At 37.5% G+C, this 20,963-nt stretch overlaps 1 protein-coding gene across 4 annotated transcripts in view; it reads right to left on the bottom strand.

The window, feature by feature from the left end:
- Window positions 1-2,059: 2,059 nt before the first annotated feature.
- The window catches only part of hfp (Poly(U)-binding-splicing factor hfp), a 654,778-nt gene continuing 635,874 nt past the window's right edge, over window positions 2,060-20,963 (bottom strand). For all 4 annotated transcript variants that reach the window (XM_090374213.1, XM_090374209.1, XM_090374210.1 and 1 more), the window contains one exon: window positions 2,060-2,450. In XM_090374213.1, coding sequence (XP_090230339.1) covers window positions 2,341-2,450 — 110 coding nt within the window. In that variant the 3' untranslated portion in view covers window positions 2,060-2,340. The remainder of the gene's footprint in view (window positions 2,451-20,963) is intronic.

Here is a 20,963-nt window from a genome sequence, read left to right on the forward strand (position 1 = left end):
GAACATGACGAATGGTTCATTTAAGTGAATCCTTTTTAGGAAGTAATGCTGTGACACTGGCATGAGCCTCTGCAATTACTGATGCAACAATTTGACCAATCAATTGCAATGCTTCCGACCTTGCAGCTTGAGCTGCATGGTTATATTTAGTTACGACTTTCATAACTGGGCCTTCCAAACCCTCTGTCCAAACATGTGGTGGAACGTTTTTCAAAAACCCAGATTCCATGTTTTTCATCTAGATTTCTCTTTGAAAACACATAAATGAAGCAAACTACCCATTAACTGCCCAACTTCAAACTCGCACATCCAATTCCCCCCCCCTCCCCACATTTATCACCTCAACTTGTTTTCTGAAACAAACTTTCATTAAGTGTATTTCCTGAAAATTACAATCTACAGAAATTCAAGTCTAAAGTCAAGAAGTCTATTCTATCATTTTCTGAACCTTCAACACACACACGGTATTAAGTACAGGTAACTCTTGGTTTATGAACATTCGCTATGACAAACATCACAATTCATTCAAAATTTCTTAGTCACCAATAGATAGCGTTCCTTATAAAATGAAATGCCAAATGTATTGTGAACATATTTGTAAGATTTAAATAAACAAACTTTTAAAAAATGTATTGATTACAATTATTATTTTGATAATTATACTGAACTGTTCTTGGTTAATAAAACTGATCTAGCCAGTAAAAAAACATTGGTTTACATGCCACGGCATGTAAAATGTTGAACTCTGATGAAGATATTAATGAGTAAAAGTTGAATACATATGTACGTACAGTATATATATATCATGTTAGTACTCATTTTCTTTATTTCTATTTTGTAACTCATGTTTTTAGTTAAAATTAACAAGTACGATATCTTGTTTTTTTATTCTTTTCTTATTTTATTTTACGTTATGTATCATATATGATATTTGATGTTTAGTACATGGTTTTAATGGTTTAAAATGGCTGCTAACGTATACGATATGTATCACAAAAGCTCAGGAATGCAAGATACACAAAATATAACGAACAACATCTTGGAATAGAACTTGTTTGTAAACCGAGAGTTGCCTGTACTATAAGATATAATAACTTTATTGTTTGTGGTTTTCATAAAAAAAAAAAAAAAAATTGAGATGCTATATGCTGTCAGATTGTAGGTAGAAATGGACATCGCTAAGATTGTAACTAAGACCATTTGTGAACAGAAAATGAGAAAATTTTTGGAAGTATCTTCTTGCAATAAAATTGCTCTATTTCTTTGACTATTGATTTATTGGGCAGATAATTCAAAAGTAGAGGAGGACATCGAACATATATAAATTAATGAAGTGTTTGGGTATGGCATGCACATAGTAAAAATATGTTCACTCCCTGACATATTTCATGGTCTAACAGTTCCTACTGCATACACACTACTCAGACTCCCCCAAAGACTAAATGATGGAGTAGAAGGAGCAAGATTATACAGTAGCTCATTCAAATGCTTCTTAGAGGCTACCAATAGAATTGTCTTGTAAAATACCTAGAGGCAGGTGTGGGTTTTAAAGCTGAACACTAAAAATGTAAGGCATGTATGATAAGAGAAGTTGGCTTATATGTAATTGTATTATACCAAATACAAAATTTTAATCAAAAATGAGTGCATAAAAATTATATGAACTTAAATTTCAATAATCCCTTTTTCTAAGGTGTTAATTGGAAAAGGGATCAATACTATGCCATTTGTATCAAATGAATAATATCCAATATTGCTTTCAATCAATTTAAAATTCAATCCAGTACATAAATAACAAACAAACAAAAAAAAAAACACCTTCCCTGAAATGACACTATATTGGCAGAATAATTAAAAAGTTTATTACAGAACTGTATTTACAACTACATGAAAATACCACTTACTTGAAACAAAACTTTAAGGGCACAGAAACAGAGTAAAATTTAATTAATGAGCATGATAAGCTGTGTTTTATTTTTAGATATATTTTTAATGAAAGATAAAAATTAAAACCTTTTATTCAGCAAATTTTTAGAGCCACTCATCAGTTTCATTTTGTTTTTAATAAATGATGACTGTTTTCATACATATACTACAGCTTCTCACAGATAATATGTACACTTACTGGAAGGATGTATTTTTCCTGCGAGTAATCCTTCTTGCTCTCATTCAATAATTGAATTTAGTAACAGAAAGCCTGATTATCAATATGCCCAGTTTTTTTTTGTTTATTTTGCAGACATGCTGAAATTCTGTAGTCGGTAATCTTTAGCACTAAAACAGCTTAATATAATGCAAAGAATTTATAAAACAAATATACACATGCATTTTTAAACCAGGTCAACCAGAAAGATCATTTGCTTCATAAAGTGTTTGATCATACAGTTCTGCCTTCACAATACGACCACCAAAATACCTGCCATTCAGAGCATCTCTTGCCAATCCAGCCTCTGTAAGTAAACAAACATTTTCTTGATAAAATACTTATGACAAATGACACTTAACACACTTTTTTTAGGAGAATAAAATGTTATTTTAAGAAATTTATCATTCACTTTCAGATGAATTGCTACGAATGCCCTTTCCTAAAAAAATTATATCTTAATGATCCTCAAAGTTACACATAGCCTATTCCCAGTGGTGCATTAAGGAATCTGGAAGCCTAAGGCGTAATTGAAACTTGAATCAAAATTTGAGTCCTGTGTTACTACAGCACACTTTAGAATTTGATTAATTAGAACTTAGTTTCTTCTTCACGAAATTCGATCACCGAGTAATTGCTTCATCAGTCTGAGAATGACATGTCTATGTAAATTTCATCAGCTGTCTGCTTCCTTATTGGAAGCAGACAGCTGATGAAATTTAGAGGAGCCAGCACGGGGACCTGTTCAGTGCCTCCCCATGTCTTCTTGTCTCATTCAAAGAGAAAACTTTTTGAATAATGCATGTGAGAAAGTATCACATCTTTAGAACTTAACTACCTGCTACTGTCATGAACTGGTCTGCTGCTAGAGCAATAATCATGTGGATTGTTTTCTGAGAGAGGAGACTCTATTATCAGGCTTTCACATATTAAGGAATGGAAGAATGTTACATTTACCATAAGAAAATATTTTACATCAGTCCCTATATCATCTTTATTTATACAGATTAAAGCAGCTGTATAAACCGAGAATCTGATCACAGATTTCTTCTCTCTTTCTCTCTCTCTCTCTCTCTCTCTCTCTCTCTCTATATATATATTAATTATTTTTAGCATCTGAATGTCATTATATCATTAACCATGAAATATTCAGAGGAAATATTTATCACATACTTAATTATCATAAATAACCAACAGAGATAACAGTTAATATTTATGCAATGGTAACTTTAATGACCACTTCTCATTTCATTGAAATATGGCCTACCTCAATAATTAGTGCATGTCATGTTGCAACTTCTGAAATTTTGAAAACAAACAATGGAGAGTGCAGATAACTGCTAGTGATTATACTCTTCTCTTTTTCGAAAGGTGAAGTTGCATATTATGATAGTTAATGCTAATGAATGCTCTATACCTTAAAACGGATCCCTACTGGCATTATTTTATTTATTATTATTATATATATATTTTTCAATATTTAATGTTTTTTTCAATATTTAATCCTTTGTGGAACAGCATCGTTAATGCTTTCTTTCGGTTCCAGTCCAGTTCGAAAACGGAAATAAATGAATACTGAATACGAGCTCTTGAAAAATTATTTATTTTTGAGTTTACATGAGTTATTATATAAAACTGATTGATAAAACATAAAAACCTTTCAGACATTTTAAATATTTAATATTTATAAGATTAAATATTTAATCTTATAAAGGGTTTCTTATAAAGGTTTTCTGGGCCATGTCTCTCAATACTAAACTGTTTCTTTTCTTCCACTGTTTCCAATTTCTTTCTTTGTAGAAGTTTTTTTCATTTAGTCCCAAGTTAATGATCACACAAAAAAAGCAATTAAAACTAAAATCCAGTCACACCATAATGGAGCAATCAAGAAGTATTTTATTTGAAAAAGTTTCAGTATTAAACATAATTATTTGTTTCATTCAAACTTTCTTCAAACAAAGAATCAGTTAAAAAAAAAAAAAATGTAAACCAAATTCTGAATTAAAGTTCTAATAATTTCTTCATCAGAAAGGACTTTACAAGATGGTGGTGCAGTGAGGGAACACTTTGTTACAGGTAGATAGTAAATACTGCAAGCTTTTTCCAAAATCGCCTACCAAAAATGACATATTACAAAATTTTGTTAAAGCAAAATTTAATGGGAAGAATAAACTTATATTAGATTGCAAGACTAGATGGGATAGCACATTCTATATGATTGAGAGATTTTTGAAATTGAAAAATTGCATTCCAAATGCTCTATGTGCAGTACTGTCAACTAAAGCTGTGTCTGACGATGACTGGAAAACACTTGAATTGCTATGTGAAACTTTGCGACCAGTTGAAATGATTCTGAAGGCTATAACCTCAGAAGATACAAACTTACGCAAAGTAGAGTCCAATAGAATTTCTGCTTGCTAAGCTTGATACAGCAGAAAACCCATTTGCTTTAAAGTTTCACCAAAGCCTTTTGCAGCGTTACAATGCAAGACGAAATTGCCAAACTTGTAGCTTTGCTGAGCTATCTCACAACCCCAAAAAGTTTAGAAAAGAAGATTCAGATTCAAGAACTTTTGATTTTACAAGTAAGCAGGTTTTGAAAAAGCATGCTGAAGAGATTTATCAGAGATTATTTGCAAAACATTCCGAAGGAGTCTTAGTGTTGAATGAAGAAACTGAAAATAAACGAACTGTTCTTTTAGAAGAAAACAAAGACTCATCTAGTTCCGATGTTGGAGATACACTCATGCGAGAGTATGATAGTGTAATAAAGAGATTAACTGAAGAGCCTTCAAAATATCCGAGTGAATTGGAAATCAGCAAAGAATTTAAACTTTTGGAGGCAACTAGCAGGAGAAGTGAAAAGCTGGAGAAAGTTTATAGAGCACTGCTGACCATTAAACCAACAAGTGTCCAATCTGAGAGTGTTTTCGATCACTGGTCCTTTAACACAAAAATAAGGTCAAGTCTATCAGGAAAAATGCTTAATATACTGTGTTTTTTAAAGGAACATTTTCAGAAAAAAGCTGAGCAATAAATAGTAAAGTAATTTCCCCAAGCTGTTTTTTTTCACATTATTTTTAATTATTTATTATTATTATTATAGGGCTTATTATTTTTTTTTGTTTACTATATGAGAAGATAGTTAGCATTAGCATTAGCAGAGGCATTTGATGCAAGAAAGCAAGCTTATGCAGCATCAGCCAAAAAAAAAAAAAAAAAAAAACCCACTTCCACTTCACCCCTCTGTTCGTTCAAAATACCTGTCCAGCTGAGCCTTAAACTTATTTAGGCTATCAACCTCCATCACAAGGGATGGCAGTCTGTTCCACCAACCAACCACCCGCTGGCTAAAGGCAAATTTCCGCACGTCTATCCTACATCTGTCTTTCCTCAATTTGAATTTATGCCCTCTCAGGTGATTTTTCTGAGCTAGAGGAAGAATCCCATCAGCATTGAGCATGCTTAAACCATTCAAGGCTTTATACACCTCTATCAGATCACCTCGCTGGTGCCTAGTCTCCAGACACTGTAATTTGCAAAACTTAAGCCTTTCTTCGTAAGAGCACCCCTTTGTTCCATTCACTAATCTTGTTGCCCTTCTCTGTACTCGTTCCAGCAGCTCTACATCCTTCTTGAAATGAGGCCTCCAGACCTGTATACAGTACTCTAGGTGTGGCCTGACCATTGCCTTATACAATGGAATAATCACCTCCTTATCCCTGCTGGAAAAATTCCTGTATATCATTGACAATACTCCATGAGCTACTCTTGCAGCCCATCTGCACTGCTCAGAGAACTTCATATCTGCCTGCACAATCACCCCCAAGTCCCTTTCATTCTCTACCACTGTCAGTGTAGTACCACAGAGTTGATACATTGCTCTGGGGTTGCTGTTTCCCATGTGTAGTACTTTACATTTGTCAATGCTAAACTTCATTTGCCACTTCTCAGCCCATCTGCTCAACCTTTCCAGATCCTGTTGCAGCAGCATAGTGTCAGTAGTGTCCTTGACAACCCTGCCAACCTTTTTATCATCTGCAAACTTGGACATTAAGCTTGATATACCATCATCAATATCATTTATAAATACAGAAAACAATAATGGACCCAACACTGAGCCCTGAGGGACTCCACTAATAACATTAGTCCACGATGAGCAGTGTCCATTGATTACCACTCTCTGTCTTCTCCCCCTCAACCACCCCTTTATCCATAGCAGCAATTTGCCTCCAATGCCACACTGCTCCAATTTGTGCAGCAGTCTTCCATGTGCAACAGTATCAAAAGCCTTTCTAAGATCCAAGTATATAATATCAAAGTTATTCCCTGCATCCAGTTCTTTTGTGACTGCATCATAGTATCCAATCAAGTTGGTCAGGCAAGACTTCCCCTTAACAAAACCATGCTGTGTCTGAGCTATAACTGAAGTCTTGTCTAAATGATCCTGCAGTGCTTCTTTAACCAGTGCCTCCATTAATTTTCCGGGAACAGAAGTTAAGCTCACAGGTCTATAATTACTTGTGTCAGCCTTTGCTCCTCCTTTGTGAATTGGGGTCACATTTGCACATTTCCAGTCTATGGGTACCTCCCCTGAGTCCAAGGAAGCTCTCATAATTATGGCTAAGGGTTTGCTTACCTCCTTTGCTGCCTCCTTTAATATAACTGGATAGATCCCATCCACCCCGGGTGCCTTTCTTGTGTTTATCTTCAACAGTTTCTCCTCCACTTTACTCCCAGTTATTTCAAGATTCTGTAGCTTACTGCTAGAGTTGAATACACCTCTGGCATTCCCCTTGCTGAATAACTCCTCATGTGTGAATGTCGATGCAAAATATTCATTTAGTTTGTTAGCTACCTGAGCAGGATCATCAACAGTTGACCCATCAATATCAAGTGGACCAATCTGATTCATCCCCTTCCTTCTAGATTTTACATAAGTAAAGAACTCTTTGCTGTTTTTCTTTGCATCCCTTGCCAAGGATTTCTCGTAATCTGCCTTCGCCTGCCTAACCTCCTTTGTAACCTGGTTGCATATCAACTTGTATCTATCATAGGCTTCTGTGTCATGTGTTAATTTGTAAGTATCCCATGCATTTTTCTTCTCTGCCATATGCCTCATTAGTTCATCTGACATCCATTTTGGCCTAAACCTTGAACAATATTTCTTAGTTGGTATGTAAAGCCTAGTAGCTTCCAAGATAAGTTCTTTGAATGCTTCCCATTTTGAATTTGCTGTTGGTAACATCATCAGTTGGTTCCACTGTATAGAATTTAAATACTGTCTCAGTCCATCGTAGTCGCCTTTACGGAAGCAATAACCCTTCCCTTTACCCCTAATGGTAGTTACCTCTTTGAGTAAATCCCACTTCAGCACACTGTGATCACTGCCACCTAGTGGTTCATTTACCTGCAGATTCTTAATGCATGAAGAATCACTGCTGATAATCAAATCAAGAGTATTACTCCCTCTAGTTGCCTCCCGAACATGCTGATGTAGAAAACAATCATCCAATAAATCCACAAAAGCCCTGCTAGTGTGTGAGTAACCAGCCCCCAAATTCCAGTCAATATCTGGGAAATTAAAATCTCCCATTATAAGACTCTCTGATTTACTGGCCCACTCTATTTCCCTGTACAGTTCCTTATTATACTCATCAGAGTCAGTAGGCCTATAGCACACTCCTACTCTCAATTTTGATCTCCCAATGCTTATGTCACACCAAACTGACTCAACACTGCACTGTTCAGCGATGTCGACTGGCTTCACTTCCTTGGTTTTTATGTGTTTCTTAACTAATAGCATAACCCCTCCCCCCTTCCTATCCTGTCTATCCTTTCTGTAGACGTTGTACTCCCCAAATTGCAGTTCTGCATCCCTTATATCTGTGTGACACCACGTCTCTGATATCCCAACAATATCTGCCTTTGATGTTTTGAGCAATACCTCAAATTCATCAAATTTATTTACTAAACTCCTAGCATTGGTGTACACGCAAGTATACCTGCACCTGTTTCTATTCTTAGCTACCCTAACACAACCCATGTGTTTACTTGTACCGCAATGGCTCCCAGCAGTCTCTGAAATACCATGCATCTTGTTTTTCAGGCTTCTGCTCATTCTAATAGAAGCAGTGCAAGAATCTCTTTCACCTCTGCCAGTGGCTACTGTCAATCTATTGGTCTTTGTCTCCCCCCAAGCTAGCAGTTTTCCGACCCACCTAACACTGCCTCGATAGCATCAGCAAATATTCTTGCACCCTTTCTATTTAAGTGTATCCCATCCCTGTAGAAGCAATCTCTCCTGTTAACAAGTACAGTCCAGGCTGAAAAAAATTCTACCCCTTGAGCCTTGTACAATCTTTCCAGGGCCGAATTGATCGACAAGGCTCTCATCATATACTCCCTCCTATCGTGTCTGGGCAGAATTGCAGACACTTTCAAATTCAACCCTAATTCTCGGCTTTTGTTCAACAGTGACCTGTACTTGTTAAGTAATTCTGCCGGTCTCCTACTCTTAATATTATTAGTGCCAACGTGTACAACTATATCACCTTTTGTGCCCTTAAAAGATGATATTCGCTCTACGTCATCAACCTTTGCCCTGGCAGACATACCCTGGTCCTGTTCCACCTATCTTTTTTACAAAGCATGTTCCCCGTTTCCCTGACAATAGGGTCACCAACAACTACTAGTTCCTTCGGGACCAGCGCATTCTGCCTTGGGGGTTGTCTCTGTGTCACGCGATGCCCAAGTGCAAGCTCTGGCGTTGATGTGGGCAGCTGAGAGCTTGATGGGCCCCTCAATTTAGTTTCTTCGAGGGCATCCACCCTGTCCTTCAAGCTCTCATATAGGCCCACAAGAACGCCGAGTTGTTGCCTGATATCGATACACTCCTTGCATCGCGCACACACAAAGACATCCCTCTTGGCAGTATCATGTCCCGTACCCGATTGCTCTGCAAACATCAAGCAAACAGTGCATTTTATAAGGCTGTGAGTCAGAGGACAACTGCCCCCCCCCAGTTCTGCTCTGAGCCGCAGCGCTTCCATTAGCTTGAGCCTTTTGCTTTGCTGCTCTGGTCTGAGTCATGATTCTATTAATTTATTAATTAATTATAATTAATTATGTTATATTATTAATTATGTTAAATATAATTAATTATATTACGTTTGTAATCTAAGTCGTTATATGTATTTATTTAAACGTACAATTTAACTGCTAACGAAGTTCAACTAACGCTATCTAGTACGGAATACAACTATCGTATCACAATGGCGGGAAAATTAGTTTTTATTCAAAGGATTTGAATACAATTTGTAATTTTGTATAATCTCAAGCTGGTTACTTTTTTGGAGCATTTTAATTTTTTTATTTTTTTTACTTTAAGAGGTGATAGATTTTGTTTAAAAGATTTGATTACAATTTGTACAATCAACCCAAGATAAAATAAATACCTGTGTTATAAGTTTTTAATTATTTTCCCTAAGTCTGAGAAAATCGGTTTTAAACCAGTTTTAAGAGTAAACTTCGGTTAAACTCGGTTTTATGCAAGCCCTAACATACATACACAAAATGCTAGACTAGTTTTTCTTATATATTTCATACTTTGGAACGGAACCCCTTTATTACTATGGGAGCCATAACTCAGTATTCGCGACATTTCTCAGGAACGTAACCCCTGTGAATAGCGGGGTTTACTGTACTTGTTCCAGCAGCCCTACATCTTTCCTAAATTGACGCCTCCAGACCCGTACAGTACTCAAGGTGTGGCCTGACAGGGAACAATCAGAACAATGGTCAGGGAACAATCACCCCCCCCCCCCCTTATCCCTGCTAGCAAAATTTCTGTATATCATTGACAAGACAATATGAGCTACTCTGACAGCCTGCCTGCACTGATCAGAAAATTTCATATCTGACTGCATAATTACCCCAAAGTCCTTTTTATTCTCCACTACCCTGAGTGTAGTATCACCCAGTTGATACGTTACTCTGGAGGTTACTGCTACCCGTATGTAGTACTTTACATTTGTAAATGTTAAACTTCAGTTGCCACCTCTCATCCCATTTGCTCAACTTTTCCAGATTCTGTTGCAGTAACATACTGTCATTAACAACCCTGCCAACCTTTGTATCGTCTGCAAACTTAGACATTAACCCTGATATACCCTCATCAATATTATTGATAATTTCCAAAAACAACAATGGGCCCAACAACCCTGGCAGCCTCCACTAATAACATTAGTCCACAAAAAGCAGTGTTCATTAATAACCACTCTCTGTCTTCTCCCACTCAACAATTCTTTTATCCATTGTAGCAACTTTCCCATAATGCCGTACTGCTCCAATTTGTACAGTAATCTTCCATATGCCACAGTACCACAAGCTTCCCTAAAATCCAAGTATATGATATCCAAATTATTTTTTGAATCCAGTTCCTTTGTGACCACCTCATAGTATCCAATCAAATTGGTCAGACAAGAGTTCTCCTTAACAAACCCATGTTGTGTCTGAACTATAACTGCAGTCTTGTCTAGATGATCCTGCATCGCTTCCTTAACAATTGACTCCATTTCCCTGGAACAGTAGTTAGACTAAAAGGTCTGTAATTACTTGCGTCACTCTTTGCTCTCCCTATGTGAATTGGGGACACATTTGCACATCCTCAGGGGAGGATATGCAAATGTGTCGCCAATTATGGGTAAGGGTTTGCTTATTTCCTTTGCTGCTCCCTTTAATATAAGTGGATGGATTCCATCAACCCCAGGTGCCTTTCTTACATTCAATTTCAACAATTTCTCCTCCACTTTGCTCTTAGTAATTACAAAATCATTTATCTCCCTGCCAGAGCAGAGTTTGATAAGCTTCTGGCCTCCACTTTCCTACAGACCTCCCTCATGTGTGAATGTAAATGCAAAATACTCATTCAGTTTGTCAGCTACCTCAGCAGGTTCACGAACAATCGAACTGTCAATGTCAAGTAGGCAAATCTTATTCATACCCTTCTAGACTTTACATAAGTAAAGAAATCTACTCTTTTTCCTTTGCATTGTTTGCCAAAGATTTCTCGTAATCTGCCTTTGCTTGCCTAACATCCTTTGTGACTTGATTACAGATTATCTTATATCTACCATATGCATCTGTGTCTCCTGATAATTTATATGCATTCCATGCATTTTTCTTCTCTGCCAGGAGACTCATTAGGTCATCTAACATCCATTTAGGCCTAAACTGTGAACAGTATTTCTTAGTTGGTATGAAAAGCCTACTAGCTTCCAAGATTAATTCCTTGAATACTTTCCATTTAGAATTTGCTGTCGGTAACATCATCAACTGATCCCACTGTATAGAATTTAATAAATGTCTGAGACCATTGTAATCACCTTTACGAAAGCAAAAACCCTTCCCTTTACCCCGATGGCAGTTACATCTTTAAGTAAATCCCACATCAATACACTGTGATCACTTCCACCTAGTGGTTTATCTGCAGATTCCTAATGCATGAATAATCACTAGTGATAATCAGATCAAGAGTATTGCTCCCTCTGGTTGCCTCTCGAACATGCTGCTGTGGAACACAGTCATCCAATAAATCCACAATGTTGATAGCGTGTGAGTGACTGACCCACAAGTTCCAGTCTATATCTGGGAAATTAAAATCCCCCATTATACCACATTCTGATTTATTCGCCCACTCTACTTCATTGTACAGTTGTTCACTGTACTCAAGAGTCATTAGGCCTATAACACACTCCTACTCCCAACCTGATTTTCCCAGTGCTTATGTCACAGCAAAGTGCACTGTCCACCCATGTCAACTGGTGCACTTCCTTAGATTTTGTTTCTCAAATAACAGCATCACTGCTCCTCCCCTTTCTCTCCTGTCTATCCTGATGTCACTGAAATTAGAATACTGACCATTAGTTTGTACATTTCACTTAAATGAAAGCCGGTAATACAATACTAAATAAAGTCTTTGTCTACTAGGAATTTCATAGTGACATTTCCTATTAAGGCAAATGCAACATCAATGATATGGTCAATATAGTGTCTTACAAAAGCCACAAACTTATCGGAAATCTGAACAGTGCAATGTATAATAAATATAAATAATAAAAAATGAAGGTGAAATACCGCTATGTTTTCTTCCTCATATAAGTACCAATCTAGTTAACCTCTGAAGTTGCCTGAGCTGTCAGCCTCAACAATCAATGGAGGAAACCTATTGCAGTAATTAATAATTCATCGACTAAAAGAAAACTTGCTGCAATCCAGGCAAAACGTCTTTCCCTGTAATTTGAATCTATGACCCATTGTCACAGAATCATGCATAACAGTGAAGTTTTTACCATCATTCATTCCCAGGGGCTCACATCTGGTGAATATGGGCTTGGCACACCTAGGGTCCTGAACTGGATATCACCATCCTTCTCTTTCTTGGTGATTCCCTTTTACTTTTACAGTTATTTCTCTATTCTCTCTCTCTCTCTCTCTCTCTCTCTCTCTCTCTCTCTCTCTCTCTCTCTCTCTCTCTCTCTCTCTCTCTCAGGGTAACTCAGAATATATATATTTTTTTTAGCTGTGCAGCAAAAGCGTCAGGCTTCCCTGCATCACATGGCTAAACATAATAATAATAATAAAATATATCTTAATATCCCCTTTCAGAGTCTCACAGACCTCACTTAGGTCTCCTCAGATTTAGGATATATATATGTGGGCTTATACAGCTTGGCAAAAGGATTTCCTATGGCCATGCCCTATAGCCAACATATTCTAACTCATATGGCCATCATTCTGCAGAATGTCAAACAAAACTTCTGTCTGTTTTTTTTTAAAGGTGTGCCTTATACAGTGGGGATATGATCTCTTCATTTCAAAAAAATTATCAATAGGATACCATGGGCTTTGCTTGCCACCTGTCTATGCTGTTCAGAGAACTTAATGTCTGTCTCCATCATAACTTCAAACTATCCTTGAAAAATTTTAGAGAGAGAGAAGGCTGAGGGATCCTTCTTATCAATGATTATTAACTGCCTGCATCTTCATAATACAGCAGACTCTTGATTAACCGGGAAGCCAATTAGGGGTAGAATTTTTTTTAACGTGATCTGTGCTTGTTAACAGGAGAGACTGCTTCTACAGGGATGGGATACACTTAAATATAAAGGGTGCAGGAATATTTGCTGATGCTATCAAGGCAATGTTAGGTGGGTCGGAAAACTGCTAGCTTGGGGGGGGATTTACAGACTAAAAGGTTAAAAGTAGCTGCAGGCAGAGGTGAAGGTGATTCTTGCACAACTTCTATTAGAATAAGTAGCAACCTGGAGCGAGGGGTGCTGGAGGTTTCAGGAACTGATGGCAGTCATCATGAAACAGGTAGGTATATGGGATGTGTCAGGGTGAATAGGAATAGGTGTATGTATACCAGTGCTAGAAGTATAGTAAAGAACTTATGAGACTCGTGACAGGGAAGAAAAATGAATGGGATGCATAAATATTATCAACCGACTCAGAAGCCTATGGCAGATATAAGCTAGTCTGTAATCAGGTCACAAAGGAGGTTAGGCAGATTATGAGAAATCTTTGGCAAAGGATGCTAAGAAAAACAGCAAGGATTTCTTTACTTATATAAACTATAAAAGGAAGGGGATGAATCTCATTGGTCCACTTGATATCGATGGTTCGACTGTTGATCCTGCTCAGACTGAATGAGTATTTTGCATTAACATTCACAAATGAGGAGTTATTAAGGTTTGAAAATGGCAGAAGGTTATCAAATTGTAGCAGAGTGCTTAATGATTTTGTAGTAACTGAGAGCAAAGTGGAGGAGAAATTGTTGAAGTTACACATAAGAAAGGAGGTTAGGCAGATTACGAAAGAAAGGCACCTGGGGTGGATGTGTTCTATCCAGTTATATTAAAGGAGGCAGCAAAGCAATTAAGCAAACCCTTAGCCATAATTATGAGAGAATTCTTGGACTCAGGGGAGGGCCCCATGGACTGGAGATGTGCAAATGTATCCCCAATTCACAAAGGGAGATCGAAGGGTGACACAAGTAATTACAGACCAGTTAGTTTAACTTCTGTTCCAGTAAAATAATAATGGAGTCAATTGTTAAAGATGCATTGCTGGATCATCTAGACAAGACTGCAGCAATAATTCAGACACAGCATGGGTTTGTTACGGGAAAGTGTTGTCTGACAAATTTGATAGGATATTATGATGTCACAAAGGAACTGGATGCAAAAAATAATTTTGATATCATATATTTGGATTTCAGAAAAGCTTTTGACACTGTTGCGCATGGAAGACTATTGTACAAATTGGAGCAGAATGGTATTAAGGGTAAGTTGCTACAATGGATAAAAGAATGGTTGAGTGGGAGAAGACAGAGGGTGCTAATTAATGGGTGCTGTACTTCGTGGACTAATGTTATTAGTGGAGTCCCACAGGGTTTGGTGTTGGGTCCTCTGTTGTTTTGTATATTTATCAATCATATTGATGAAGTTTGCAGATGCTACAAAGATGCTTAGTGTTTGCAGATGATACAAAGGTTGGCAGGTAGGCTAAGCGGCAACTAAAGTTTAACCTTGACAAATGCAAAGTACTGCATATGGGTAGAAGTAACTCCAGAGAAACAAACCAACTGTGTGGTACTACACTTAAGGTGGTAGAAAATGAAAAAGACCTGGGAGTAATTGTGCAGTCAGATATAAAGTTTTCTGAGCAATGCAGACAGGCTGCCAGGGCAGGTCATGGAGTTTTGTCAATGATATATAGAAATTTTGCTAGCAAGGAGAAGTAGGTGATTGTCCCTGTGTATAAGGCAATGGTCAGGCTGCGCCTTGAGTACTGCGTACAGGTCTGGAGGCCTCATTTTCGGAAGGATGTAGATTTGCTTGAGCGTGTACAGAGAAGGGCAACAAGATTGGTAAGGGGAATGAAGGGATCCTCTTACCAAGAGAGGCTTAAGTTCTTCAAATGGCAGTGGCTGGAGACTAGGAACCTGCGCGGTGATCTGACTGAGGTGTATTCTGATGGGATCCTTCCACTTGTTCAGATTATGAACCTAAGGGGCATTATTCAAATTAAGAAAAGACAGATGTAGAATAGATATGCAGAAATTTGCCTTTAGCCAGTGGGTGGTTAATTGCTGGAACAAACTTCCATCTGTAGTTGTGGAAGTTGATAGGTTAAGTAAATTTAAGGAGGAACTGAACAGACATTTGGAGGGAACGGTGTGATTTTTTTTGGCTGATACTGCATAAGCTCATACAGTTGCTTTCTTGCATCACATGCCACTACTACTACTACTAAGTTTTAGAAGGGTTGAAATCAACTAAGTTGTCTTTGCCCCACTGAAGAATTACCTGAAGACCGACATTTAAGGAATTGGTAATAGATTTTTGAGAAGTTGAAGCTGATTGAACAGAGCCAGGTTTCTCAAAATGGAAAGTGGAATGCAATGTGCTATCATTGGCAAAACTATGGATAGGATTTCTAGTGAATGGAAGAAGGTCATTAATATACAAGAGGAAAACAGTGAGGGAAAGATCTGAACCTTGGGGGACACCGGAGAAGTTAGAAGACAGAGAGCCATCTACCTTCACCCTCAGTGAGCGATCAGAGAGAAAACTGGATAACCAATTACTAAAAACAGTTGGCAAACAATAAGATTGAAGCTTGTTTAGAAGATCTTTATGCCAAACACGATTGAAAGCCTTTGAGATGTCAAGAGCAACTACTTGTATTTCATCGAACCTTTCCCTTGAATTAGTCCATAAATGGGTAACATAAGCCAGAATATCACCAGTGGATCGACACTGACGGAATCCATACTGGCGACCTTTGATCAGATGGAAGGTTTCTAGGGTAGTTTAATTGATTTCTCCATTACTTTAGAAAGAGTAGAAGTAATTGCAATGGGATGATAATTGGATGGGAGGGATTTGTCACCCTTTTTAGGAACTGGCTGGATATGAGCAAATTTCCAAGCAGAAGGAAAAACACCTTTGGAATAAGAAAGTGAAAAAAGGCGGCAAAGAATAGGAGTAAATTCAGGATCACAGGTTTTGAGAACAAGTGGAGAAATACCATTGGGACCTGGAGCTTTCTTAGCACCAAGATTCATCAAAATCCTTCTGACATCCTTTTGATGGAAGACCACAGGAGGCATTGAATGGAGCGTGTTGGGAACGGTGGGAGGTGTTTTACCAAGATCATTAATACATGAGTTGGAAGAAAAATGGGATGCTTGCAGGTCAGCTTTATCCTTGGCTGATGTGACAACAGAACCATCTGGTTTGGACAGAGGTGGGAGCAGAGATGGGCAAAAGTTGGGGCCAATAGTTTTGGCAAGAGACCAGAATACTTAGGGCAAGAAGCAAGTTTTCTATTCTTAGCCTGTTCAAACTCTAGTTTGGTCTGATTAATAACTGCTTTACAATTGTTGCGAACTTTGGTGTAGGCAGAAAATGAAACTGAAGAATTAGAAACAAGCCAATTACGATATGCAACATTCTTCTCTTGAAGAGCCTTAGCACATTTACTGGAAAACCAAGGTTTAGATAAAAGACGAGATTTTAAAGTGGAGTGTGGGATAAAGGATTCCATTCCTACAAGAATAATTTCACTGACACGATCTGAGCAAACGTTGACACCAGACATTTTGAAACAGTAATCCGACCAAGGAAAAGAAGAAAAGAAATCTCGCAGGTCATCCCATTTTGCATTCTTGTAATGCCAAACAACACGAGGTTGGGAATAGCCATGAGATAAAGGCTCCACTGGAGAAGAGACAATCACCAAGTTGTGATCTGAAGTGCCCAAAGGACCTCTCACTTCGACCGTGTACTTAGAAGGGTTGTTTATGAGAAAAAGATCAAGCATGTTGGCTGTATGATTAGGATTGTTTGGTATTCTTATAGGTAAATGAACAATCTGTGCAAAAGAAATATTCATTACTAATTGCAAAAACCTCAACATCTCGACCAGCTGGGTCGGTATGACTAGAAAACGGAAACCAGCTGGAGTTCTGAACATTAAAATCAGTAAGGAAAATTACCTCACTGTTAGGAAAGTTGGACTGGAGAAAGTCAAGTTGCAAAGAGAGGAAGTCAAAAAGCTCCAAGTGATTAGTGGAGTTGGGAGAATGGTAGAGACAACAGATGAATTTTAAACAATGAGGTAGAGAGATCCATAATCCAAATGAGATCTAATCAAAGTTTTATGTAATTGCAGTAATGTGTACCTGTCGGCTCCCCAGGCCGTTGATCAGATACTATGCACAAGATGTTAAGTTTTGAGAGGCAACTAGTTCGAAGTCTTAGTATATGTTCATGAAAGTTTAGTTTTCTATCTAATGTTAAGCCTAAGAAGGAGAAATTCTGAACAACAGGTAGAGCAATTTTATTTAAGTATAAGACTGGTTCAGAATGAAGACCACGCATTTCACAGAAGTGTATAACAGCTGATTTTTTTCTCATATATTCTATATCCATTATTTTTAGGCTATGCTTCTATTTTGTTTATGGATAATTGGAGTTGTTGTCGTTCAATCGAGTTCATTCTTTGTGACTGAAATGAAATGGAAAGATCATCTGCGTACATATATATTTTCAGTGAAGGTGGTATAACCTTTGTGATATTGTTCATCTGCAGCGCAAACAGGGTTGCACTTAATACTGAGTCCTGGGGACCCCTTCTGGATATAGATAAACAGCCTTTATATCGTACCTGGAATGTTCTGTCAGTAAGGAATATTTCTATAAATTGGAAGTTGTCCTCTGTATTCTAACTGAAATAGATCTTGTAGGATTCCAAATCTCCATGTTGTGTCAAAAGCTTTTTCAAGATCTAGATTTACCATCACCATATGCTGCTTTCTTATAAATGAGTTTCTAATATTTGTTTCAATTTTGACATATACATCAAGTGTTGATTTATTCTTCCTAAATCCAAGTTGGTGGGGTGATTAAACATTCTCTTTTTCCAGCATGTAAGTCTATTGTGCACCATTTGTTCAAGGATTTTCCCTAAGCAGCTGGTCAGTGAAATAGGGCGATAATTATATGTATAGGAAGGAGCTTTTCCAGGTTTGGGAAATGCAAGGACAATTGCATGCCGCCATATGGATGGATACAGGTTGTTCAGAAAAATTCTATTATATAGAGCTAGTAGGATATCCAGACAATCAGAGTTTAGGTGTTGTATCATAGTATAATAAATGCCATCAGGACCTGGTGTGCTATTAGGCAATCTTGTAATGGTTTTAAGTAATTCCTCTTTTAGGAATAGTAGATTATAGGAATGAGATGTCTTGGTAAAGAAATTCAACTTACTCCGTTCAGCTTGCTCTTTATATTTTTGAAAGTCAGTGTTGTAGCTTGTAACTGCTGATGTAGAAGGAAAAGATTCAGCCAGAATTTCTGATATCTCATCTGTTGTAGAAATGTCCTGCCTTTTCCAATGGAAGATTGGAGATTGTATGCTTGGACATCTTCCACTTAAAATCTGAATTTTTTTTCCACACCAAACTGGGACTCGGGCTCCTAGTAAGTGTGGAGGCAAACATGATCCAAGAATTTTTCTTTACCTTCTTCTGAATTCTCCTCGTTTCGGCTTTGGCTTTTTTATATGCAATCAAAATTTCTGGAATCTATTCCATGCACGATTTTGTTTTGTTTTCGCTGTTGCACATTCTGCATTCCACCAAGAGTTGCACCATGCTTGCCTTGCCTTACTTATTTGGGGTATTGTAGCTTTCGAAGCTTTTAGCAGTTGATCGTTGATATATATATGACAGCATCATCTATTGGCAGGGTTTCTATTAATTGCTTATCCAGCTTGATTAATTGCATGTATTTACTCCAATTAGCTTTTTTAAAATTCCATACTGTTCTAGTTTCTACTGTAAGCATCGACTGTGTCTGTATGGAACATATTATCGGAAAATGATCACTGTTGTAAGGATCACTTAATATGAACCATTCTATACTGGGATAAATTGATGGAGAACATAGTGATAAGTCTATTGCAGAAGTGATACCAGTAGCAAAACTGATATAAGTATGAGGTCTGAAAGTTTCGATTAAGTTACCTCTATTGTCCATGTGAGAAGATCCCCACAGATGATGATGGGCACTCATATCTCCCATAAGGCAATAGGGAGGTTAAAGCTGCATAGTAAGATCGTTTAATTCCGATCTGGAGAGAGGAATATTTGGTGGAAGATAAAGGGATGAGATTGTGATAGAAATTCCGATGGCTATTCTCACTGCTACTGCTTCTAAGTTGTTTTTTAATGTTGTTTGCTTAGCTGATATACAAGTATTCACCAAAATTGCCACTCCTCCTTTGGCAGTTCTGTTATCATTTCTGTCTCTCTGTAAAAGTGTATAATTTTGAAATGTGGGTCCTGAAGGCAAATGCAGACAGGTTTATACTGCTGAATAATATCTTTTATTTCATCCAATTTTCCACGTAAACCACTACAGTTCTATTGTATAATAATATACTGCATTATTTAGGTCTCAAAACTTATTTGTTGAATTTGATTGCGCTTTTGAGTTTTTTCGTTTATCATATTTGAGTCTGTCTTTCTTCGGAAAATTAGGACGAGGTGTATCAATATCTCCTGCAGGGTGTAGTTCTAGTACGTTCTCTCTCTCTCTCTCTCTCTCTCTCTCTCTCTCTCTCTCTCTCTCTCTCTCTCTCTCTCTCTCTCTCTGTTCATCAGTATCCATTTTGTCTATGTTTGTTTGTTTCTGTTCACAGTTTACTAGATGATGTTTGCTTTGTTTTTGAAGATGTTACTTTTGATTTCTGCTTTCCAGGCACGGAAGTATCCTGCTCTTTAGCACTGGATGTTTCTTGTGAAGCTGTTTTTGTCATTAATATTACTTTACTCCAGTCTATAATTTGATTTAGAGGTAATACTACCTCCGTTTGAGTGGCTATAGTTTGCTGTGGTTTCACTGCTGAAGCATAGGAACGTGAAGGTTTGGTTGCAAATATCTGTTTTCTTGCTTTCGGATAAGATACTTTATTTTCTACTTTGTATTTTTGAATTTGTTTCCCCAACACCCACATTTCGCATGTCTTCGACAAAGCAGGGTGATTTCCGTGACAGTTGAACAGAGTGGTGTAGAGGATGTGCAGTTTGCTTGATTGTGTTCTTTCAATCCACATAGTGGATGGATGGGATCACTGCGACATGTCGCCTGAGAGTGTTCGTATCACTGACAGTTGTAACACCTTACTGGATTCGGTATACATGGTCGGATTTTGAAATTTAAATATCCTGCTTTAACTGAGTGGGGAAGAGAAGGATTGTTAAAGGTGAGAATAACTGATCGGGTTGGAGTGAGAATTCTGTCTTTCTTCATCATTATCCTCCTAACATTTATCACTTGTTGTTCTGTTAGCTCGCACAGTAGTTCTTCCTCTGAAGCAGTCAAAAGGTCCCATTCGGTAATAACACCTTTCGATGTATTCAGGGAATTATGTGGGGTAATTTCAAATGGCAGTCCTGCAAAAGTTTTTGTTTTTAGCAATTTCTCAGATTGATGACTTAGTGAGGTTTCTACTAAGACATCACCTGTTTTATCATTTTTGGTGATCCAACCATGGACTCTATAGTCTTCTGGACTAAGAATGGGAATAATTTTCCCAATGTTGATAATGAATGTTTCACCAAAAAAGAAAAGAACAGTAGGCTGAGAGCTGTTGATTTTCATTCTCTGAGCCTGAGACATGTTCGGTTGTAAATCATCAGATTTATTGGAGTTAACTTTCTCCAATCTTGTGTTGTTAGTTT

The sequence above is a fragment of the Mastigoproctus giganteus genome, chromosome 5 (assembly GCF_048544385.1).
Source record: "Mastigoproctus giganteus isolate SK-2022 chromosome 5, ASM4854438v1, whole genome shotgun sequence".
NCBI classification, from domain to species: domain Eukaryota; kingdom Metazoa; phylum Arthropoda; class Arachnida; order Uropygi; family Thelyphonidae; genus Mastigoproctus; species Mastigoproctus giganteus.